The 22,624-nt window shown below is 45.5% G+C and overlaps 7 protein-coding genes across 7 annotated transcripts in view; 3 read left to right on the top strand and 4 right to left on the bottom strand.

Annotated features, from left to right (window-relative positions):
• Window positions 1-236: 236 nt before the first annotated feature.
• On the top strand, window positions 237-1,757 carry LOC126580744 (putative Dol-P-Glc:Glc(2)Man(9)GlcNAc(2)-PP-Dol alpha-1,2-glucosyltransferase). The gene is made up of 3 exons (XM_050243980.1): window positions 237-450; window positions 515-1,111; window positions 1,179-1,757. Exons 1-3 carry the CDS (start codon window positions 295-297, stop codon window positions 1,728-1,730), a joined length of 1,305 nt encoding a protein of 434 aa, XP_050099937.1. The 5' UTR covers window positions 237-294; the 3' UTR covers window positions 1,731-1,757.
• Window positions 1,758-1,874: 117 nt separating this feature from the next.
• On the bottom strand, window positions 1,875-7,820 carry LOC126572201 (uncharacterized). The gene is made up of 10 exons (XM_050231315.1): window positions 7,496-7,820; window positions 7,212-7,318; window positions 6,862-7,141; window positions 6,732-6,801; window positions 6,097-6,656; window positions 5,692-6,031; window positions 3,888-4,123; window positions 2,404-3,411; window positions 2,158-2,340; window positions 1,875-2,093 (listed from the first exon to the last, which is right to left on the bottom strand). Exons 1-10 carry the CDS (start codon window positions 7,659-7,661, stop codon window positions 1,939-1,941), a joined length of 3,105 nt encoding a protein of 1,034 aa, XP_050087272.1. The 5' UTR covers window positions 7,662-7,820; the 3' UTR covers window positions 1,875-1,938.
• An 831-nt stretch (window positions 7,821-8,651) lies between these two features.
• LOC126571570 (cytochrome P450 4d10-like) lies at window positions 8,652-14,121 on the bottom strand. Its single transcript, XM_050230199.1, has 13 exons — window positions 13,862-14,121; window positions 13,567-13,673; window positions 13,214-13,496; window positions 13,070-13,139; window positions 12,437-12,996; window positions 12,108-12,367; window positions 11,902-11,909; window positions 11,371-11,403; window positions 10,760-10,901; window positions 10,083-10,362; window positions 9,933-10,002; window positions 9,293-9,849; window positions 8,652-9,203 (listed from the first exon to the last, which is right to left on the bottom strand). Exons 1-13 carry the CDS (start codon window positions 14,028-14,030, stop codon window positions 8,857-8,859), a joined length of 2,886 nt encoding a protein of 961 aa, XP_050086156.1. The 5' UTR covers window positions 14,031-14,121; the 3' UTR covers window positions 8,652-8,856.
• Window positions 14,122-14,484: 363 nt separating this feature from the next.
• Window positions 14,485-17,301, bottom strand: LOC126571568 (cytochrome P450 4d1). Its single transcript, XM_050230197.1, has 6 exons — window positions 17,009-17,301; window positions 16,794-16,900; window positions 15,988-16,267; window positions 15,841-15,910; window positions 15,192-15,757; window positions 14,485-15,126 (listed from the first exon to the last, which is right to left on the bottom strand). The coding sequence occupies exons 1-6, from the start codon at window positions 17,178-17,180 to the stop codon at window positions 14,759-14,761; spliced, it is 1,563 nt and encodes a 520-aa protein (XP_050086154.1). The 5' UTR covers window positions 17,181-17,301; the 3' UTR covers window positions 14,485-14,758.
• Window positions 17,302-18,232: 931 nt separating this feature from the next.
• Window positions 18,233-19,714, top strand: LOC126572196 (probable cytochrome P450 4d14). Its single transcript, XM_050231306.1, has 4 exons — window positions 18,233-18,244; window positions 18,533-18,856; window positions 19,314-19,583; window positions 19,700-19,714. Exons 1-4 carry the CDS (start codon window positions 18,233-18,235, stop codon window positions 19,712-19,714), a joined length of 621 nt encoding a protein of 206 aa, XP_050087263.1.
• Window positions 19,508-22,590, top strand: LOC126571569 (cytochrome P450 4d2-like). Its single transcript, XM_050230198.1, has 7 exons — window positions 19,508-19,722; window positions 19,789-20,768; window positions 20,835-20,941; window positions 21,075-21,415; window positions 21,486-21,777; window positions 21,856-22,264; window positions 22,331-22,590. The coding sequence occupies exons 2-7, from the start codon at window positions 20,612-20,614 to the stop codon at window positions 22,495-22,497; spliced, it is 1,473 nt and encodes a 490-aa protein (XP_050086155.1). The 5' UTR covers window positions 19,508-19,722; window positions 19,789-20,611; the 3' UTR covers window positions 22,498-22,590.
• An 18-nt stretch (window positions 22,591-22,608) lies between these two features.
• LOC126571571 (cytochrome P450 4d2-like) overlaps window positions 22,609-22,624 on the bottom strand; it is a 4,020-nt gene continuing 4,004 nt past the window's right edge. Inside the window, exon 11 of the mRNA XM_050230200.1 lies at window positions 22,609-22,624. This exon is cut by the window's right edge and continues 435 nt beyond it. Coding sequence (XP_050086157.1) covers window positions 22,609-22,624 — 16 coding nt within the window.

Raw genomic sequence — 22,624 nt, 5'->3', positions numbered from 1 at the left:
CAAACTTTGTGGTATTTTAGGTCAAGAGGGATTAGCACATGTTTGATTTATTTTTTTCTTATTTCTAATCTAATTCATTAAAAATAATAGACTTATCTCAAATAACGGAATTTTTCAAAATTAAAATGTTTGAATGGCGAGCCCTGTGGTAAAAAACATGTTACCGCGAGAGTTTTGATGCGGCGTCAAAAGATTTTGCGCAGTGTAGAAACGGTCTTACTCGAACAGAAAGTAAACAAACAAAACGACACGTTTGTGGTCCACGTTTAATTTCCAAGATAAAACCAGCCAGAAATGATTTACAAACTCGTGCCCTTTCTGCTGCTCTGTGCGTTTGCTCTCGTGTCGTTGCTGGTGTTTCACAAAGTTTACGAAACCACCCAGCTCGTGATCGACGAAGAATTCCACCTTCGACAGGGCGATCACTACTGCCGCGGTCGTTATCAAAAAGTAAGTTTATTTATTCTCGCTGCTCCGGGATCTTCAATCTTCGCCTTCTTTTTGTTTCTTTCAGTGGGATCCGAAAATCACCACCTTTCCCGGGCTTTACCTTGCTTCGGCAGCAATTCTGAGCCCGCTAAACTTGTGTTCCGTTTATGGTCTGAGACTCACCTCACTGATCGCGGCAATCGTGAACGTCGTGCTCATGTACCAGATCCGGAAAAGCTTCATCCAGCGTAAAACCAACACGGATCTGCTGCTGGAAGTGGCCTCGTTATCGCTCCTTCCTCCACTGTATTTCTTCGCGCATCTCTACTACACCGATGTCCTTTCGGTAACGGCGGTTCTGTTGCTGGTGCTGGCCAGTGAACGACGTCGCCACAACTGGGCAGCACTGTGGGGCTTTTGTGCCGTGCTGATGCGTCAAACCAACATCGTCTGGGTAGGATTCGTTTGTGGATCGCGTGCCATCGATCTGCTGCTATCGAAGGGCAGCTTGAAAGAGCTCGTTCTTTCACCATCTCGCTTGTTCAATTTCATCGGTGAGATATTAGAGCGGTTCTGGGCGTATGCCATCGTGATGGGAAGTTTTGTGGCCTTTTTGGTCGTGAACGGTTCCATCGTGATTGGCGATAAATCCGCTCACGAAGCAGCATTACACGTTCCTCAGGTAAGAAGTGCTTGACGTTGATGATCATGCCCATCTTCTGACCACTGTTTTCGATCCTCCATTCCAGCTATTCTATTTCACGTTGTTCTTTACCATGTTCAGCTCGTCGCTGGTGCTGCCAGCTGCTTCCGATATCTTGAGAACAGCGGTTCGAAGATGGTACCTCATACTCATCGCATTTGCTGTTGTCGGTGTCATCATTCACTTCAATACGATTGTACATCCCTACTTGCTGGCTGACAATCGCCACTACACGTTCTACCTTTGGAACCGATTCTACGGACGCTGGTGGTTCGCTCGATATCTGCCAATCGCAGTTTATGTCGTTGGTGGATTGCTTCTCTGGAAAGCCAGTATGCAGCGTCAGACGTACGGCTTCATTCTGCTTTCATCACTGGCTATCGTTGCGTCCGTGGCACTCCAGCAACTGCTGGAAGTGCGATACTTTCTGCTACCATTCCTGATACTTCGGTTGCTCCGCAAAGGAGGTGTTTCGAGACGTGCCCTCGTAGTAGAACTGCTAGTGAACGTTATCATCAACATCGCTACATTTGCGATCTTCTTCCACAAAGAAATCGTGTGGAAAGATTACAAACAGCCGCAGAGAATGATTTGGTGAAAAGCTAAAGAGCAAGAATGGCATTCTGAATGACACTGATGGCATAAAATGTCTCTCGTGAGTCCAACAAAGTCTGATAGAAGTACTATGTTAGAATTAGGTTAGACGAACTACCGTAACTTACCGTCAAACATGAGCTAAGTCCAGTTATGTAAATTAGCAATTAGTATTGCATTTATTGTAGCAATCGATCGATCGATAATGACTCCTAGACACGGGGAATAAATCCGATAAATAGTCCATCTCTTGGTTTAAGCGTTAGCTGCATCGTTAATTTTGGTTCCGGACCAGCGCTGGTAAGCTTATAGTTACGAATAACCTTCGATAAAGTACTCTTAAGCTCAAGCATAGCAAACTTTTGACCTGAAATGTAACCACAGAACGATCAAATACTGTCTGAACAGCCACATGGGTCATTGCTGCTTACCGATACAATTTCGAGGCCCCGCACTGAACGGAACATATGCGTATGGGCTGGTCTGTTCGAGCAGTCGATCCGGAGCGAACCGTTCTGGATCAAACCGCTCTGGGTCTGGGAAAAGAGACGGATCACGGTGCATGTGCATTATACCGATGTTGAAATTAGACGCTTCCGGAACCACTTTTCCATCTGTAAAGAATCATCTGCGTTGTTTTAAAGCATGGTCACATCCTCCTCACGATGGCCACTTACCGAGGTCCACATTCTCAGTGAAACGCCGTGCGATTATCGGTACCGGTGGATACAGACGAAGCGATTCCTTGATTATCATCTCCAGGTACTTCATGTCCTGAAGGTTGCGATAGGTGACCGGTGCCTGCAAATCGTTACCTACGATCTCGACAATTTCCCGATGCAGTCGCTCTTGCACTTCCGGATGCCGGGCTAGCAGCAGCAAGGTGAAACTGATCGCAATGGTCGTCGTATCGTGGCCCTCGAACATGAACGTGTCCACCTCCTCCTGAATCTCCTTATCCGTTAGCGGACGCCCATCGATTGTCGACTGGAGTAGCACATCCAAGAACGCCATCCGACGTTTCGTCCCAATGTCCGCTGCGTCATCATCACTGGCAACGGGAGCAGCACGCTCCGCTAGTTCCTTCCGGCGTGACCGAATTATGCGCGTCGTAAACTCGTGCAGCACCTTGATGATCTCGTCCTGCCGGCGCTTGTCGGCGGATAGATTGAACAGAAAGTCCACCCGTTGCCACACCTTAACGAACCGTCCCGTCAACACGAGGCTTAGTTCCGTGATGGCTTTCACGTAAGTAGAATCTACGTCCGTCTGCGCGTTCACCGAAGTTCCCATCGCCGTTTCGCAGATGATGTCGAGAGCCGCCAACGTAACATACGGGTAGATGTTAACCAGCTTACCGGTCGCCTCGGAGCGTAATCGGTTCGCCAGAATTGTGCTCTGTTTGTCGAACACCTCGACAAATTGTTCCAGGATTTTAAAGTGGAACGCCGGTGTCAGAATTTTGCGCTTGTTGAACCACTTCTGGCCGGTGCTGAGCAGCAATCCATCGCCAAGCCATGGTACGAGAAACTTGTAAAGTTCACTTTTCCGTATCAACTTTTGACTGCTGAGAACGGTTTCGTTGTACTTCACGTTGGTGCAGAACAGTGCCAGCCGGTTACCGATCCACACCCGGAACAAGCTACCGTACTTGTTCTTCAGTCCCGATACAAAGTCGATTATGTCTGTGAAGAACAGGGTTTTTGGGGATTAAATTATGAACAATTCTTATCGAATTTACAGAAACGAACTGGTGATGAATGAATCCAGCAAGCTCGCTCCAAGGGTTGGTTGTTTCAATATTTTTTGCGTCTTGGCTTGATTACGAGCGACTGGCTTTATTATCGCAAAACAGATTCCACGTCATGGGGGCACCACAGTAAAGCAATTCTCAGCATGACTTGCTAGTTAAGCGATGCTGAACGAATCGTGAGCCGGAAAGCCGGAGCATAAACTGCGCCTAGAGCATCATGCGTACCGACAAAACAGGTTTGTCAGCAAATGTAGGTTCGTCTTTCATTCGTGCGTTGAAGTCTATTGTTAAACGACAATCACAGAACAGACACATGAATCTTTAATGCCGTCTAAGTTCATAAAAAGACGAACCACGCCGCTTCTTTACGCACAACGCTAGGTGTTCTTTTTGACCACGATGCCCTACCTTCGGGTTTCATGTTGATGTAGAGATAGAAACAACCCACGATTGGTAGCGGCAGTGGGCCCGGAATGTGTCGGCCATACTTAATGTTTTTCCGCACCAGCAGATAGTTGATAGTGAACACGATCACCAGCACGGCGAGCACAATTTGCAGCAGCATTTTCGGGTCGCGATCACTTTGCGAACCGAAACGAATTGCAAACACCTTTGCCTTTGCAAGTTTAGTATGGTGGAACCTCCTTGATCAATCAGGAGATTTACGAGAGAGAAAAAGAGAGGGGCAACACAGTTTACTGGCGTGATTCGCAACGGTGTTCGATCGCGCTCGCATCTCTGATCGCAGCTGCACCACTACTGACACCCAGGGCTGCTGTTCGAAACGATCATTTCACTTATCAGCGGATCGTGTACATTTTTTCCGACGAACCCGCGACACGAACACGCAAACTTGGCGCGAAACATTCTCCCTCGTGGTCCACATTAACCACCACCACACAACAAGTGCCTCATAGAGGTCAGGGGCACTAGTACAACCGGATTGTGCGATTGATTAGAGATGCTTCGAGTGCCCACGACCGGGTATTACGTGAACAAATTGCTGGAGGCTATTGCTAGCGATTGTTACATTCATTCCCTAAGTTCCCTTGGGAACTCTCGGGTAATCGCCTTCGATTAGAGCTCACCCTCTCTGTTCACAGCTTGGAGGTTTTGTCTTACCATAAGGATTCTGGCCGGCATACATGAGAACATTGCCAATCACAGGCAGTGGTTTCGGTCCTGGCACCGAAACCGCCTTCTTTCGAGACCAATCGTGAACGATATACCGCACCAGGAGCAACACAATGAACGTAAGGACAAACTGCACAAACATGCTAACCACCCGTTGTAGCGCACCAGAGTTGTACAGAGAAAGTTTCTTCAAACACTAAGCGATATCGATTGAACGACCAGAGGTATCAAGGGGGTCGCTGGGCTGATAAAGCGGAGCTCCCAAGATCGGTTGTTGCCGTTATCGGATATTGCTGGTTGCAGCGCATTGATTAGATAGAACGTGAATGGGGGACGTGAGGCAGGCAGTTATACTACGCCAAGGTGTACAAAGGCATGGTTTAGTGAGTCTCTCTTTGTTAGATTAAAACCGCGTACAGCATGCCAGGAGATTAAACTTTGACCCAAACGGCGGACCAAAAAAAAAAACACTGAAGATAAGAAAATCCACGGGATTTGCTTGCCGTTAGTCTATGCAGCAACTCGTTAGCCAAAGTGCATTGCAATTTTAACAAGTAAATGCCATCTGCCTAAATTTGCCGAAAGCCCAAACTCATGCTTTGATGGTCATTCATAACTAGCAACGGTGTAACGGTGGGCACCATTCACGATGAGCCGTTATGCTTCGTTTGCCGCGTTCGCCTCGAGAAACCTTTGAACAAAACGCAGCAAGCGCGCTAACACCAAAGGTTATGTAGCAACGATTAGAGTTCACTGTCAAGGTCATAACACTTCACGATGGTTCACGGAACCGGCAGTGTACCAATTAGTGGTGTGCGGATAGTGGCATACCCAAAGGTTACGCGTCACGTAGGCAACCCCCAAGCTATGTTCGCGAACTTTGAACCATTCTAAGCTGATAAGTCCGAGCCAAAATTGTAGTGAAGATGATTATCATTTGTTTACTGCATCTTGGTAAGCTAATATGCCGCCGGACCTCCTGCGGTAGCAACATTGAACATCGAACAAAAAGAAACACACACTTCAATCGAAATAAACAACAAATAAACCGTTTTTTTTTTATTGCCACATTTAATACACTCTCGGTTTCACGCGCACATAAATGCCCTTCTCGGGGCGCAGGATCAGCTCCGCAATGAACGTCTCGTCGTGATGTTCCAGCGGAGTCAGTAGCTCGTAATGGCGCAAGACTTTGGTTGTCAGGCTTTTGATCTCGGCTACGGCAAACTTCTGACCGATGCAGTTCCGTGGACCGGCACTGAACGGAATGTACTGGTACGGGTTCGTCTTCTCCGCCGAGGTTTCCACGTTAAATCGTTCCGGATCAAACTTCTCCGGATCGGGATAGAACTCCGGGTTGCGGCCCATAAAAAATGGCAAGATGATCACGTTCGCGCCGGCCGGAAATATTTTACCATCTGTAAGGAAGTAAGAGAGTTTTAGTTCCGGCAGTCTTCTTTGCTAATTACTGTCCCGTATTCACTTATTTCATTGTTCGCTAGCATCTTTCTTCCAAACATCGGTACGGAGGGATACAATCGGAGCGTCTCCTTGATGACCAAATCCAAGTAGTTCATATCGTTCAGCATTGCCATCGTCACCGGACGGGAACGATCGTCACCGACAATGTTGCGCACCTCATCAAACACCTTCTGCTGTATGGCCGGGTTCTTCGCTAGATTCTGCAGCAAGAAACTAATCGCGGATGTTGTCGTATCGTGCCCCTCGAACATGAACGTATCCACCTCTTCGCGTATCTCCAGATCCGTTAGTGGTTGTCCATCGATAGTGGACTGTAGCAGCATATCGAGGAACGCCATCCTCTTCTTGATCCCCAGATCGTTTTCATTAATGTCAACATTGGACACATCGCCCATCGCCGCCCGATGCAGCTCTTCCCTTCGCGCCTTAATCACGCTGTCAGTGTATCCGTGCAGGACCTTCAGTGCCGCTTGCTGCTTCCGACGATTGTTCGAGAAACGGTAGAAAAAGTTGTTGCGTATAAGGAAATCGTACATTCGACACTGGATCAAGTTGGTGATACTGAAATGAATACGAGCAGCAGGGTTTTCACTCCAACATATTCCAACGGAGCTTTAAAATTTCACATGCACTTACTCTTTAACCGCCTGCACGTACTTCGAATCGGCGTTCAGCTGAGCATTAACCTTTGTTCCCATGGCAGTTTCTGCAAGAGAGGCTCGCTAGGGGTTACAGAAAGTTATCTTTCTGGCTGGACTTCACTCACCACAGATAACGTCCAGTGCGCACAGCGTAACCGGGAGAAATATATCGAATGATTTGCCGGACTCGGCGTGCGGTTTAAGTGCATCGGCAAATATGTTGCTCTGCTCATCGAAAATCTGCACAAACTGCTCCAGGATCTTGAAGTGAAACGTGGGCGTGATCACCTTACGATGTGTGTGCCATTTCCGCCCGCTGCTAGTTAGCAAACCCTCGCCGAGCCAGGGTCGAATAAAATCATACTCGATCGATTTGTCGATGTACTTGGGGCTGCTCAGCAGAACCTTTTCATTTTGAGGAAAAACACATATCCGTTAGCTTTGAGTAGACCTCCCACGCACATTAGCTCCTGACCTCTACATCCTTCGGTTCCGTAACAACGATCAACAGCTGCGTTCCGAGCCACATTCGGTAACATTTACCATACTCTTGCACCAGGCGGCCAACGGTCGGTAAGTATTCTATCGGAAATTGTATGCATTGTTTGTATGAATTCGATCTTGAAATGCTCACACGAAACCAAGCACGATATTTTATGATAAAATAGATTAGAATGTTTGACGGTAAACACCTCAAGCCACTGGTCTGCGATTGATAAGAGTGTACTAGCCGTGCCTAACTTCCGGAGCGGTACCTACCAGAGGCTGATTTGCCCACAAACAGCAGTCCGTTACCAATTAGAGGATAGGCCGAAGGACCACGGAGCTTGGCACTGAGCTCCACCATTTGGCTGTAGTGTTGCTTATACACGTAGAACGCGATGGCTACGGCCAGCGCAATCAAACTCACCGTAGCCACAAACATCGCGGAACAGCTTAACCCAAAACACACACGGAAGGAACTTGTGATTCTAGGAAAGGTCGCAGAATCGTACTACCCTTTAAGGAGGATGTTTCTTGACCGACTGATGAAGCAGTCAAGCAGTACTCTTAGCCCACACCTCGAGGCCTTCGGAACTTCGGTTCTTATCTCGGGACGCAAAAAAACATTGACGCTTTCAATAATCCTACGCACATTCGCCCGCGAGCTCCTCTATATAGCAAGTTCACTGATAAAGCAACGAAATGATAATCATCCTTACTTACACATACGAAACAAAAATTATCGGCTGCAAACTGGATTTGAATGGTCGAATTAATGTTAACCTTTCATTTTACATTCGTTCCCGTCTCGCGTCAGATGAGTAATCAGCAAAATGGTAATAACGATGTGAAACAAATCCGATACCTATCATAGATTACGTGCAAAGCATAATAGCATGATGTTGCTGCTAGAAAACGTTGCACAATTTCGGATCGAATCGAATATCAGTACAATTTGCATTATTAAGATATTTTGCATCGATAGAACCCAGAAAGAAAGATGAATCTTTTGATCGATCGCTTATATAAATGCGCAAAGCATTGTCAAAAACCATGGTTAACATCGAGATTCATTTAAGAATGCTAAACAATCAGAAGATCAGCTTACATAACATCCACTTCAATCGAATCATGATCATTTTGGAGTGGCGAGAGAGAAATTGGGAATTAAAGTTTGTACTTGTACAGTTGAAAGTACATCATAAACACTGGATCCAATCCCAACTAAAGGGAAAAAACACTCAGTAAGATGATAGAAACACGTGATTTATCAGATACTCAATCAATCATCATTTTATTGATTACGACTGTTTGTTCTTTTTAAAACATTTCCTTTTTCTTTCACGTAGCAATAATGTATGTCTTCAATGTTTATAAGGAGAATGATAAAAAGAGTGTTCAAACCGATTCAAAGTCTATTGAGTTATTGAATATTCTACACATGATCAACTATTTTTTTTTATTTCGGCAATTGCTACCATGCAACATAAAAATAATAATATAGATTTTCTTATCTTTAAAAATTAAATGTTGAATTTGGCACATTACATGTTTTAAATTGATCAGTTCATACATGAATAAGCATTGTAAATCACAATATTCAACCAAAATCATTTAAACAATGGTAGGCTTAAGGCTTAATACATTCTCTGCTTCAACCGAACGAACGTTCCATGCTCTGGCCGTAGAATAAGCTCCGCAATAAAAGACTCATCCCACTGCTCAGTTGGAGGTAGAATCTCGTAATGTCTGAGCACTTTGCTGACTAAACTTTTTAGTTCTGCGACGGCAAACTTCTGACCGATGCAGTTCCGCGGCCCAGCGCTGAACGGAATGTACCGGTACGGGTTCGTCTTCTCCGCCGACGTTTCCACGTTGAATCGCTCCGGATCGAACTTCTCTGGATTTGTATAATACTTAGAACTGCGCCCTACGAAAAATGGCATGATGATCACGTTTGCGCCTGCAGGATATATTTTTCCATCTAGAAATAAAAAAATTAGACGAAATTATAACAAGTCACAACGTTGCTTCTATGCATCCCTTCGTTTTGCATCTTCTTCTGATACATACTGATCTCGGTTGTTTGATACATTTTGCGACCAATCATCGGAACAGAAGGGTACAACCGAAGCGTCTCCTTTATGACCAAATCGAGGTAGCTCATTTCGTTCAACATTGCCATCGTGACGGGTTGCGTGCGATCGTCACCGACAATATTTCGCACCTCGTCGAACACCTTCTGCTGAATGGCCGGGTTCTTGGCCAGACTCTGGAGCAGGAAACTAATCGCCGATGTTGTCGTATCGTGGCCCTCGAACATGAACGTATCCACCTCTTCGCGTATCTCCAGATCCGTTAGTGGTCGCCCATCAACGGTGGACTGTAGCAGCATATCCAGAAAGGCCATTTTCCTCTTGATGCCTAGATCATGATCGTTCGGTTTTTCGGATCCTCCGGTGTTACTGGCGTTGGCCAGCTGCTTCCTTCGATCACTTATCACACTGTCCGTGTAGTTGTGCAGAATTTTCAACACCTTCTTTTGCTTCCGGCTGTTCGACGACAGGCGGAAGAAGAAGTTGTAGCGGATGAGGAAATCATAAAACCTCAACTGGATGAGATTCGATATTCTGTGAAATTCGGTTTGAAACGGAGAATTACCATTACAAGGGGTCGAGTGGACAGGGCAATCGTTTGATGGCTTGATACATACTCCTTGACGGCCAACACATACGTTGAGGTCGAGTGTAGCTGTGCATCAACCTTCGTTCCCATGGCCGATTCTATGCAAATGAGCCAAATTACATTCAAGTAATTAATTTTGAGCCTACATCGAGCCTCGAGTTGCCTTGTCGCTACCTACCACAGATTACATCCAAAGCACACAACGTCACCTGCGGGAAAATGTCGAACGATTTGCCGGATTCGGCAAATGGCTTCAGCATCTGGACGAATGTAGTACTCTGGCGATCAAAGATCTCGACAAACTGCTCTAGAATCTTGAAGTGAAACGTGGGCGTGATCACCTTCCGATGTGTGTGCCACTTTCGTCCCGCACTCGTCAGCAGTCCTTCTCCCAACCAGGGACGGATAAAGTCATATTCGGTAGATTTATCAATGTACTTCGGACTGCTGAGCACAACCTTTGGCATTGGCGTATTAGAAATGGATAGAGACATTAACAGAACATCGAAGCTAGTACTTCTCTAAACGACTCGTTTACTTCGGTCATTCAGAAACAAAGAAATAATAGATAATAGAAAGATACAAAATCCTCGCACGAATGAACGCACTGCAATGGGCTGCAATGGCCGCACATCTTGGTGCTGAAGGCTTGAACTTCACTTGGCAAAACTGCACTGACGACCGTGAAGGTATCAGGGTTAGCAAACGGTTTAAACTTGGCGCTAGATGCCCTTCGAGAGCAGCTGCTTAACCACGGTGCCAGACGAAGGATAACTACTATTCGTTCTCACCTTTGCACAGACACAAACTCGCGCACAACATGTTGCACACAGGCATGTATCGCCCGATCCTTACCTCGATATCCTTTGGATCATTTACCACAATGACAAGCTGCGTGCCAAGCCACACCCTGAAGCAGTCGCCATATTCCGTGATCAGTGTTCTTACAACATGGAGAAATTCTGGAATCGAATATGAACCAAAGATCCTATCAGCAGCCAGTCCAACGTAGGAAATATAACAAAGCCGTGTCGGCCTTACCGGCGGGAGATTTGTTAAGGAACAGCAATCCGTTGCCAATGATCGGATAGGCCTTTGGTCCGCCCAGCTTCCCGGTGTACCGCAGCATGTCGCCATAGCCGCGTAACAGATACAGTGCGGTCGCCACGACCACGGCCACGAGAAAAAACACCACAGAGAACGCCATCGCAGTACTACGCAGCCTACAACCGTCCGTTTGCGCCTCTAATCACCAACTAAGCGGTTACTAGCACTCACGACTGACACTTATTGCTACCCCGACTGTTCCGCAGCCCCACATGGACGCCGGCACAGTTGGAAGAAGGGAGGAAGTTTTGAACTTGACTGCCGTACCGGGTGTCCCCGAGAACCATTGGCCATTCTCGCCCTCGGTACTAGATGCACTCGCATCGATGCACACGTTCTGCCGAAGCTAATCGTGCCGGCTGTGGAAGGGTTGCAGTGTCTCAACGCTTCGTCTGGGTAGCTGCTTCCGAGTGATTTGTTGCGGTGTCTGCCACAAAACAAGTGCAGTCGCTCGGTATGTTCTCGAAGATCGTTTGCTTCTTCGCCGCATTGCTGCAGCTACCTAGAATCAAGTAATGATAAACAGTTCAGCACTGCATCTGTAACATTACCACATTAGGAATTATTAATCTGCAATTTTTGATGCAGTAAACCATACGCACTTTATTGCTGATTTTCAAGCGCAAATAATAAAAACCGTGTTGTGATTCGAGATTATGCTGTTTGCAACAATCCCGTAATCACTCTTTTGCTCTAGCAATCCGTCGCGAGCGAGTGTGCATTGCGCAGCGATTCCAAGATGCCCTTACCCTACTTTGGCCTACATGTGATAGTCTAAATCAGTGCAGTGAGCTTAAACTTAACCCACATCGTATTATCAGTAGGTTCAATGCGTGCGCTGTGTATGATACCTTAGCAACGAGTAATCATCCAACGGGTGACCTTCAAACATCTCTTGCTCCTAGAAACTATGTGCGAAAGGGTACCACAAGGGGGTTCCATGTTCCATACCAAATCGAACAGGATTGATGCATTCCAACTAGACGAGCATAACTGATTGTGTGCTCGATTAGTATTTACGGGGCCGTATGCGTATCGGTAGTCCATGCAGCGGCCGTAAAACCGTTTCAGCCACTAGCACTATGTCTTGTTGTACGGGTGCTGGTAGAATCTCATAATGCCTGAGCACTTTACTGATCACACTCTTAATCTCTAGCATGGCAAACTTCTGACCGATGCAGTTCCGTGGACCGGCACTGAACGGAATGTACTGGTACGGGTTCGTCTTCTCTGCTGAAGTTTCCACGTTGAACCGCTCCGGATCGAACACCAGCGGATTCGGGAAATACTTCGGATTGCGCCCGAGAAAGAACGGACAAACCACAACGTTGGCACCTGCGGGAAATATTTTTCCATCTGGACAATAAAAGACAACGTATTCACTCTTCTATAGTGACAGAGACATGAACTGCAGAGCTCGCTTACTGATCTCGGTGTTTTCCATCATTTTCCTTCCAAACAACGGGGCAGAGGGGTACAGCCGGAGTGTCTCCTTAATGACCAGCTCCAGGTAGTTCATATCGTTCAGCATTGCCATAGTTGGGGATTCAGATAGATCATCTCCTACAATGCTCCGTACCTCGTCGAACAATTTCTGCTGGATACAGTCATAGTTGGCTAAGCTGTGGAGCAAAAAACTAATGGCCGCTACCGTGGTATCATGACCACCGAGCATAAATGTGTTGACTTCATCACGGATCTCCAAATCCGTCAGGGGTTCTCCGTCGATCGTTGACTGTAGAAGCATCTCCAGGAAGGCCATACGCTTCTTGGTACCAACCTCCGCATCGCCATCCATTCGTGTCGGTTCGGTTGTGGCCGATTTTTTTGCCAGTTCCTCACGCTTGGTGATGACCACCCTGTTGGTGTAGCCATGCAGGACCTTCAGTGCCTTCAGCTGTCGCCGCCGGTTGGCCGAAAATCGGAAAAAGAACTCGTAACGTAGCAAAAAATCGTAGAATCTGTCCTGTATCAGGCTAGTCATTCTGCAGTAAAACAAGTACATTAGAGTAAAATCATCAAGCTAAAGGCAACCATTAGGGCCAAGCAGAAACATACTCTTTAACCGCTCGCACATAGCCCGATTCGGAGTTGAGCTGTGCGTTCATCGTAACGCCCATCGCCGATTCTACCGGAGGATAATTTAAAAAAAAAACTAAAATTTCAACTACTTTCACTCTCTAGACAACGAATGATATCTACCGTAAAATATGTCGAGCGTGCAAAGCGACACTACCGGGAACAGATCGAACGATTCACCTGTTTCTCTGGCAAACGGTTCTAGTTTCCTGACCAGAATACTGCTCTGCTGATCGAAAATGTCCACAAACTGCTCCAGAATTTTAAAGTGAAACGAGGGCGTAATGATTTTGCGATGTGTTCGCCATTTGTGCCCGGTGCTAGTTAGTAAACCATCGCCCAACCATAGGCGAAAGAAACTGTACTCTATTGATTTATCGATACACTTCGGGTTGCTTAATATGGCCTGCAAAGCGGTTAAAACGAGTAAGAGGCTCAAAAGCTCAATCAACAGAGCCCACGAACCCGATGCTTACCTCGATATCTTTTGGATCGTTTATTATCACTAACAAATGTGTACCAAGCCAAAGCCGGAAACAGTCCCCATACCGCTTAATTAACCCACCGAGAACTGGTAAGAGTTCTGGAAAGAACAAAAATTACTAGTGTTGTCACCTTATCGCAGGGTATTGATTGCAACCTCCAATTTACAAGCCTCTATTGTGTGAGTCGAAAAAAATCCGTCACTAATTTATTGAGTGATTTTGTGATGTGATTGAAATTTCATCGATTTACGGTGTGCTTCACAAAATTGCTGCCATATGAACCTACCAGCTCTAGGTAAGTTTAAAAATTGTAATCCATTGCCGAACAGTGGATAGGCTACGGGACCTGCTAGTTTGCCAGCATACCAGATTGCACTTCCGAACTCACGCACTGCCCAACACAATAGCACGATGACGGCTATTAACAATAGTTCACTGATAAGCCCAAGAGACATTGCGACATGTAGGGTTTAGCTCGCAAAAAATTTAATCCGTTTTCCTAATGCTGCCACTAGGACGATCAACCAAAGTGTGTTTCGTTCTCGATTTTCCGAAATCAACTGGAATGCCAAAAGCTCACAAGCTCGCAGCAAACCTTACACTTCGAATTAGCTATCAAGTTGCGTGCCCATTGATCAGATTGCCAGAGAAGAATGATCGTGGAGAACTGTTTATCATTCACAAATACTGCTCCGTATATTCTAATCAGTCAAAAGTACCCTCTTAATAAGCAGTTATTTGAATGAGGCCAATGGAATTACAAGTGGAATCGTAAATTAAACATTTTCTCTAGTTAAATCATCAGTTCTTACTCATACTCATTATTTACATGCAACATTTGTTGGTCATTTTTTTATGGATAACATTCTTTCAATGAGCTAAGCGTCTGCCACAGTAAATGGATTTGTAAATTTGGTTGCTTTTATTTTATTAATCAATTTAACAAATATCACAAGTTGTGATTCACAACCCGTTCGTTGGTTCCAAGTACCAGCCGTTTTGACAGTTTTACTGCCGTAGCATAATCAAATAGAAGAACTTCTCATTTCAAAGAAATTTATAACACCCATTACCTTACCTGAATATCGGTTACCGTCAAAACATACAATGGCACGCTTGCAGCATTGATGATTCCTTAATACAAATTAATTCCCAATACTCATAACGGTTCTTTAAAGCAGATTCAGTAATCATCACTGGCCACCATCTCTGCGCGATTCCTAACGCGTAGAGGTATCCCATGTTCTGGCCGCAAAATCAGTTCCGCAATTAACGAAATCTTTTGTGGCTCCGCCGGCGGTAGTAGCTCGTATTGGCGAAGCACCTTGCTGGCCACACTCTTAATCTCTAGCATGGCAAACTTCTGACCGATGCAGTTCCTCGGCCCGGCACTGAACGGAATGTACTGGTACGGGTTCGTCTTCTCTGCTGACGTCTCCACGTTGAACCGCTCCGGATCGAACACCAGCGGATCGGGAAAATGCTTCGGATTGCGTCCCAAGAAAAATGGCATGACGATCATGTTAGCGCCACTAGGGATTATTTTTCCATCTGGAAAACAAAACAAATATGTTCATTTATCAATTGTTACAAGGGCAACTGCAGGCCTCTCTTACTGATCTCGGTGTTTTCCATCATTTTCCGTCCAAACATCGGCACCGAGGGGTACAGCCGGAGTGTCTCCTTGATGACCAAATCCAAGTAGTTCATATCGTTCAGCATTGCCATCGTCACCGGACGGGACCGATCGTCACCGATTATGCTTTTTACTTCATCGAACACTTTTTGCTGCACTTGGGGATTGTGAGCTAAGCTATGGAAAAGAAAGCTTATCGCGCTCGTCGTAGTATCATGTCCCTCGAACATGAAGGTATCCACCTCCTCACGGATCTCCAAATCCGTCAGGGGTCTTCCGTCGATCGTTGACTGTAGCAACAAATCCAAGAAGGCCATACGCTTCTTCGAACCGACATCATTATCGTTCGTCTCTTCGTTTGCGTCATCAGCAGCGGCCAGCGACTTTTTCGTCAACTCTTTACGTCTCGCACTAATCACGCTATCGGTATAACCGTGCAGAATCGCCAGTGTCTTCAGCTGTTTGCGTCGGTTTGCGGACAAACGGAAGAAAAAGTCGTAGCGTAGCAAAAAGTCGTAGAAACGGAATTGTATTAGATTCGTTATTCTGTAAAGGAAAGGAAGGAAACAATCGCACATGAACGTCAGTAGAGGATTAACCCTTTTCATATGAGCAAACGCCATACTAACTCCTTCACTGCCTTCACGTATTCTGATTCCGAGTTGATTTGCGCGTTCACTTTGGTACCCATGGCCGATTCTAAATGACGAAAGCGTTCAAAAGCAATGATCATTAATTTATCGCACTCGTTGAATATGCTTCCAACGGACGCTCACCACTTATCACATCCAAAGCGTACAGGGTCACCAGGGGAAAGACATCGAATGTTTCGCCTGATTTCGCAAACAGGTGCAGTATGTCAACCAGCGTGGACCCCTGGTGATCGAAGATTTCCACAAACTGATCGAGGATCTTGAAGTGAAACGAGGGTGTTATCACTTTCCGGCGGGCCTGCCATTTACGCCCATCGCTGATCAACAAACCGTCCCCTAGCCAGGGTTTTATGAAGTCATATTCACCTGATTTGCTGATATATTTCGGACTGCTGAGAAGAACCTGTTGTAGCGAGAACCAGAGCCAAAGGTTAGCCGGTAACATTAGCCAAGCAGTTGCTAAGGTCTCGCGAGCGTAATTATAGAACGCGTTTTAATGTGGAAGCTAACGCGTATGGGCTTCCGGGTGTGGTTAATGTAGCTGTCTGGTTTCTAAACCGAATATTTCTCAGAACGTAGATTGCTTTTTTTCTTTAAATAACGCAAAATGTACGCATTTTAATGTGTCCGAATTTACATTATCACGCAACAGTGACGATCGCTGATTGATCGGCCATTAAGAAACAATTAGAATGCTGTGCTACCGGCAAACCGGAAACGGACAAGACGGAACAGACAAGCCCCTGGTCGATCGTGCTATGCAAATAAATCAAACAGTCACAGCACGTATGCATTGTAGCAAAAGAGGTCAAGTTGTTGTGTATGCTCATCACGTTATTTGCAGCGATAGCTACATCGCTTGCGTGTACAAGACCGCGAGATTAAAACTTGTGTAAGGGTGTGTGTTGGCGACTTATACCGCTGCATACCTCAATGTCCTTCGGATCAGTGCTCACTATTACGAGTTGTGTGCCGAGCCATAAGCGAAAACACTGACCATATTCCTCGATCAAGGATCCCAGCCGCAACAGAAATTCTATCGTTGGAAAACAGTACACAGAAGATCGGCTAAAGTTGAATGAACTCACGCGCGCTCGATCGTTGATGTTTTTCGTGGCAAGATCCTGGCGATGGCGTTACATACCAGCGGGTGTTTTGAAGAGAAAAAGTAATCCATTCCCTACCAGCGGGTATGCTACGGGCCCTCCAAGCTTTCCGGCATACCGAAGAGCACTGCCAAAGTGTTTCACAACCCACCACAAAAACACTGTCACCAGCATCACAATGCCACTCGAAACAATAGCCACCGATGACATCGCGCTCCGTCAGCTAAACACACGTGCACACACCCGGACGACAAGGCAGTAAATGCCAGCAAAGTTACAAACGAGCAATGCGCTGAACCGCGACCTTGTTCCCTTGCCGACCGGTCACATACTGGTGTTGATCGTCGTACTGGTAACATTACCGATTCTCGCTCACCACCCATTGCGGATGATCGGCATTACTCGGGTTTGACCGGCACTAATACCAAGCTTCTGGTAGTAGCGGACACATATTATTCACAAAATTTATTCAAATTGTCGGCGCCATCGAACACGTGCATAGGTGGCTTTGTGCTTCCGCTTCGGTTCCCGCTGGACCGGTTTTCTATTATCTCAGTCCCCACGCGTTGGGTGAAGGTTCACATCAAGTTCTAGATACATATGGAGATTGTTTTAGCGTCCTGTTTCGACGAGATGAGCCGATTGAAAACAGTGAGAAAATAAGAATTTTCCCTGTTAGTTGTGAAAACGCTCAGAATGGAGGCAGCATCGGAAATATATGTGCACGATACGCAACCCATGCGCCTAGTGCGACGCCTTCAGTTTTAGTCTTATTTTTTGCAATCCAACTATCTATTTTCGGAGATTGAATTATATCCAGCATTGTGTGGTTTGCATGATAATCGAACGATTGACGAAATGAGTAATGTATTTATATAGTTCATAAAACCCAGAAGCTTAACCCGCGAACCATCGTTGAGAGTAATTAAAAATCCGTAATCGCGCACCGTTCGTCACGTTGCTAGATAGGGTGCTGATTGTGCTGCACTTGTGGTTGTGCGCCATAAGTGGCGGGCTTCGGAATCCAGAATGCTTGCTACCTAGGAACCTCATTCAATGAATGACTAGCACAGTACTACTTTTTCTGTGACCGGTGATCGACGTACTTTCATCGAGAATGATCGCTTTTGTGTTTCTCATCGTGGCACTAGGATTATGCCTACGATTTATCGCTTATCGCTACAAGATCTATCGCAGCGTTGGCAAGGTACCGGGCCCTCCGGTAAACTTTCTGTTCGGAAACGCACTGGAATTGATGCGCTATGACACTGGAGGTAAGTTTTTCTATTAAAACATCGACTAATCACTCTGCTACAACTGCTAGACACTGCAATACCGTGTTTATGTGTGTTGAATCGTTTGTCAGAACTATTCGATAAACTAATGGAGTATTTTTATCGATACGGAACGACCATTCGGTTGGACATAATGAGCAAATGCTGGATAATATTCTCCTTGCCAACCGATGTTGAGGTAGGGCACAACTTAATTCGTGATAAATAACTGCGAGTTTCGCATCCGCTTCGGTGGAGTTACCAAAGTTTTTTAAATTTTCCTTGCAGCGCATAATTTCGTCCAATGAATACAATCGCAAGTCGGACGATTACGACGTTCTACAGGAATGGCTGGGCAATGGGATTTTGCTCGATCATGGCAATAGCTGGTTCACGAACCGGCGTGCCCTCACCGGAGCCTTCCATTTCAAGATTCTCGATAGCTATGTGCCGGTGTTCGAAGAGCAGGCGAATGTGTTGGTGCGTAAGTTACTGGCCAGTGCCGGACAACCGGTGGATATCTTCCCCATAGCTAAGCTGTACACACTTGACGTCATCCTCGAGACATCGATGGGAGTGCAGTGTCAAGCGCAGATTAAGGATTCGGCATACGTGCGTGCTGTCTCAAAGTATATCGTATAGTGCTTAGGACGAGCCTATACTACTCAAGTAACGATTCTTTTACACTCCATGTCCTAGCCTGAGTCATATAACCTTCTGGAGAATGTATAGCCCACTTGGTTATTCAGATTGGACCTTTCGCTGGACCAAGCATTACCCGGTGTACCGAAAATCGCTACAGATAAACAGAGAATTCACCACGTCGGTCATTACGAAAAGAAGAGCGGAGCTGCTCGCTACTGCTTCCGACACGGAAAAGCCAGAAAAAGGACGACTCTCGCTGTTGGACATCTTGTTGCGATCAGATTTAACAGGACGTCAGTTCACCGACCAGGAAGTTTACAGTCAAGTAAACAACTTTATGTTTGCGGTAAGCACTCAACATGATTCCTTCAAGGAGCAATAATCTTGAAACCGATAATACCCCCTCGATCGTCAATCATTCTAGGGTCATGACACTACCTCCAGTGCTATCACCTTCATACTTTATTCCTGTGCCAAGCATCCAGACATACAGCAACGAGTGTACGAGGAAATCATCGCTGAAATACCTACAGGAAAGCCAATCGATCAGCAATGCATCAACAACCTCAAATATCTCGATCTCGTCATCAAGGAATCACTACGCATGTTTCCTCCAGTTCCATATTATTCCCGCTCGATCGATAAAGAAGTTACCTTCAACGGTATCCGAATGCTAAAGGGCTCAAGCATTATTGTGGGTTTATACATGATGCATCACAATCCTGACTGTTTCCCACAGCCAGAGTTGTTTTTGCCCGAAAGGTTTGAGCAAAATGAAACACGTAACCCGTTCTCGTATATTCCATTCAGTGCCGGCAGTCGTAATTGCATTGGTAAGTCAGCCTAACCATTGTACCACACGGTGACTGTTTAAAGTTTGTGCTAATCATTACTTGTAGGTCAAAAATTTGCTATCAACGAACTGAAAACAGTGGTGGCGAAGGTTTTGCGTGAATGTAGGGTGGAATTGCCAGATCCGGATTTTGTACCGAAGTTAAAATTGGAGCTCATTCTGAAACCAGTCACCGGCATGAACCTACGATTTCTTCCGAGATAACCACTAGGACGATGACTAAACATATGTATTTGGGAACACATAATCTTTGTTGTCGGGTTAGAAAGTATAATTTTGTGCAGATTTTATCTTGCTAAGATTTTGAGAGCACTCTTTTTATAAGCCATTCATATTTCTCCGCACTTGATCGTATTTTAATTATCTTTCACGATAGGTGAGGGTGATTTTGATATTGCATCACTAGGATCACTACCAGTGATGCAAGTGATGGAACGGATGTTACAGGTACCTCTAGAACAGTTATCTTTTGTATTATTGTCATTTCACATTACATTCATATGCGAAATACATGCAATCGGTATTCATAATTATTGCGTGAAAAAATCGTATTACCATTTCATTGATGCTGAATCTGTATTACATATTTTCGACATACTGTTACGAAAAGCATGTACAATCCACTGTATACTTTCGGAAAAACGCAATCTGCTTCGAAACCATTCTTATTCACAACACTGTTTTAGACAAAAACTAAAATCAAGGTTACGCAATAACGATCCCGTTGCTGGAAGCCGCGAACCCGTTTTATTGCTCATGTGGTTGTAAGCGATGTGCGACTCATCAGCGGTTCGAAGCACCTGTACCTTCAAGAGCAAGCTCAGTCCTGCATATTCCGTGGTCGAAGATCAACCAAAATTTCAACGAGAATGATCGCGTATTTGTTTCTCATCGCGGCGCTTGGATTGTGTTTTCGATTTATCGCCTTTCGTTACAAAATCTATCGTGCCATTAGTAAGCAACCGGGCCCTTCCCTCTCCTTTCTGTTTGGAGACGCACTGGAATTGATGCGCTATGATACAGCTGGTAAGTATAACTCTACCACTTAGCAGAAGTTTTTCAAACATTATATTCCACTTCTGGGTTAATTAGACTTGTTTGATAAGCTGATGGAGAACTTTTATCGGTATGGAACAACCGTACGGATGGACCTATTGACTAAAGCCTGGATAATATTCTCCTCACCTAGTGATATTGAGGTAGGCTAACAGTGAAGATTGAATAAAGCAGATCGTAGCTCAGTGGTCTATCTATACGCAATGGTGCTCGATGGTCACGCTTCGCATCCGCTTCGATGGAGTTACCATGTTTTTTTTTTCTTACTCATTGTAGCGCATAATTTCGTCTAACGAATACAATCGCAAATCGGACGATTACGACACTATGCAGGAATGGCTGGGCAATGGGATTTTGCTCGATCATGGCAACAGCTGGTTCACGAACCGGCGTGCCCTCACCGGAGCCTTCCATTTCAAGATTCTCGATAGCTATGTGCCGGTGTTCGAAGAGCAGGCGAATGTGTTGGTGCGTAAGTTACTGGCCAGTGCCGGCCAACCGGTGGATATCTTCCCCATAGCTAAGCTGTACACACTTGACGTCATCCTCGAGACATCGATGGGAGTGCAGTGTCAAGCGCAGATTAAGGATTCGGCATACGTGCGTGCTGTCTCAAAGTATGTCGTATAGTGCTTAGGACGAGCCTATACTACTCAAGTAACGATTCTTTTACACTCCATGTCCTAGCCTGAGTCATATAACCTTCTGGAGAATGTATAGCCCACTTGGTTATTCAGATTGGACCTTTCGCTGGACCAAGCATTACCCGGTGTACCGAAAATCGCTACAGATAAACAGAGAATTCACCACGTCGGTCATTACGAAAAGAAGAGCGGAGCTGCTCGCTACTGCTTCCGACACGGAAAAGCCAGAAAAAGGACGACTCTCGCTGTTGGACATCTTGTTGCGATCAGATTTAACAGGACGTCAGTTCACCGACCAGGAAGTTTACAGTCAAGTCAACAACTTTATGTTTGCGGTAAGCACTCAACATGATTCCTTCAAGGAGCAACAATCTTGAAACCGATAATACCCCCTCGATCGTCAATCATTCTAGGGTCATGACACCACCTCCAGTGCTATCACCTTCATACTTTATTCCTGTGCCAAGCATCCAGACATACAGCAACGAGTGTACGAGGAAATCATCGCTGAAATACCTACAGGAAAGCCAATCGATCAACAATGCATCAACAACCTCAAATATCTCGATCTCGTCATCAAGGAATCACTACGCATGTTTCCTCCAGTTCCATATTATTCCCGCTCGATCGATAAAGATGTGCTACTTAACGGTGTCCAATTACCAAAGGGCTCAACAATTACTTTAGGAGTGTATATGATGCATCACAATCCTGACTGTTTCCCACAGCCAGAGATGTTTTTGCCCGAAAGGTTCGAGCAAAATGAAACACGTAACCCTTTCTCGTACATTCCATTCAGTGCCGGCAGTCGTAATTGCATTGGTAAGTCGGCCTCACCATTGCACCACATGATGACTGTTTAAAGTGTATGCTTTTTTTTTCTTATAGGACAAAAATTTGCTCTCAATGAACTGAAAACGGTGTTGGCGAAGGTTTTGCGTGAATGTAAGGTTGAATTGCCAGATCCGAATTTTGTACCCAAGATGAAGTTGGAACTGATTTTAAAGCCTGTTGACGGCATGTATCTACGCTTCATTCCGCGTACCGATGAGTAGATGCAACTCTTCTCATGATTGATACATTGGGTGTTTGAGTATACATACACTTATAATTATTATTTAATAAAATGTGTGATTTTTTATCATGAACTGGCAGCTGTGGTATTTTTAATGTCTTCTCACG

This window comes from Anopheles aquasalis, chromosome 2 (genome assembly GCF_943734665.1).
Source record: "Anopheles aquasalis chromosome 2, idAnoAquaMG_Q_19, whole genome shotgun sequence".
Lineage (NCBI taxonomy): Eukaryota > Metazoa > Arthropoda > Insecta > Diptera > Culicidae > Anopheles > Anopheles aquasalis.
Note: the sequence above shows the minus strand (reverse complement) of the source record. Positions and strands in the feature narration are given on the sequence as shown.

Excerpts from the sequence above, each read along its gene's own strand:
- LOC126572196 (XM_050231306.1), top strand. Across the intron at positions 18,857-19,313 it reads AGATTAAGGATTCGGCATAC|GGTCATGACACTACCTCCAG; the intron begins GTGCGTGCTGTC and ends CAATCATTCTAG.
- LOC126571570 (XM_050230199.1), bottom strand. The coding sequence starts at position 14,030 with ATGTCTCTTGGGCTTATCAGTGAACTATTGTTAATAGCCGTCATCGTG. Across the intron at positions 10,363-10,759 it reads ATGATCCAAAGGATATCGAG|GTTGTGCTCAGCAGTCCGAA; the intron begins GTAAGGATCGGG and ends CCAATGCCAAAG. Across the intron at positions 9,204-9,292 it reads GTATCAAACAACCGAGATCA|ATGGAAAAATATATCCTGCA; the intron begins GTATGTATCAGA and ends TTTTATTTCTAG.
- LOC126571569 (XM_050230198.1), top strand. The coding sequence starts at position 20,612 with ATGATCGCGTATTTGTTTCTCATCGCGGCGCTTGGATTGTGTTTTCGA. Across the intron at positions 21,416-21,485 it reads TACGTGCGTGCTGTCTCAAA|CCTGAGTCATATAACCTTCT; the intron begins GTATGTCGTATA and ends TCCATGTCCTAG. Across the intron at positions 22,265-22,330 it reads CGGCAGTCGTAATTGCATTG|GACAAAAATTTGCTCTCAAT; the intron begins GTAAGTCGGCCT and ends TTTTTCTTATAG.
- LOC126572201 (XM_050231315.1), bottom strand. The coding sequence starts at position 7,661 with ATGTTTGTGGCTACGGTGAGTTTGATTGCGCTGGCCGTAGCCATCGCG. Across the intron at positions 7,319-7,495 it reads TGTGGGCAAATCAGCCTCTG|AATACTTACCGACCGTTGGC; the intron begins GTAGGTACCGCT and ends AATTTCCGATAG. Across the intron at positions 6,032-6,096 it reads GCTAGCGAACAATGAAATAA|ATGGTAAAATATTTCCGGCC; the intron begins GTGAATACGGGA and ends ACTTCCTTACAG.
- LOC126571568 (XM_050230197.1), bottom strand. The coding sequence starts at position 17,180 with ATGTCATCGGTGGCTATTGTTTCGAGTGGCATTGTGATGCTGGTGACA. Across the intron at positions 15,911-15,987 it reads CGCTTTGGATGTGATAAGTG|AATCGGCCATGGGTACCAAA; the intron begins GTGAGCGTCCGT and ends TTCGTCATTTAG. Across the intron at positions 15,758-15,840 it reads TACGTGAAGGCAGTGAAGGA|AATAACGAATCTAATACAAT; the intron begins GTTAGTATGGCG and ends TTTCCTTTACAG.
- LOC126580744 (XM_050243980.1), top strand. The coding sequence starts at position 295 with ATGATTTACAAACTCGTGCCCTTTCTGCTGCTCTGTGCGTTTGCTCTC. Across the intron at positions 451-514 it reads GCCGCGGTCGTTATCAAAAA|TGGGATCCGAAAATCACCAC; the intron begins GTAAGTTTATTT and ends TGTTTCTTTCAG. Across the intron at positions 1,112-1,178 it reads CAGCATTACACGTTCCTCAG|CTATTCTATTTCACGTTGTT; the intron begins GTAAGAAGTGCT and ends CCTCCATTCCAG.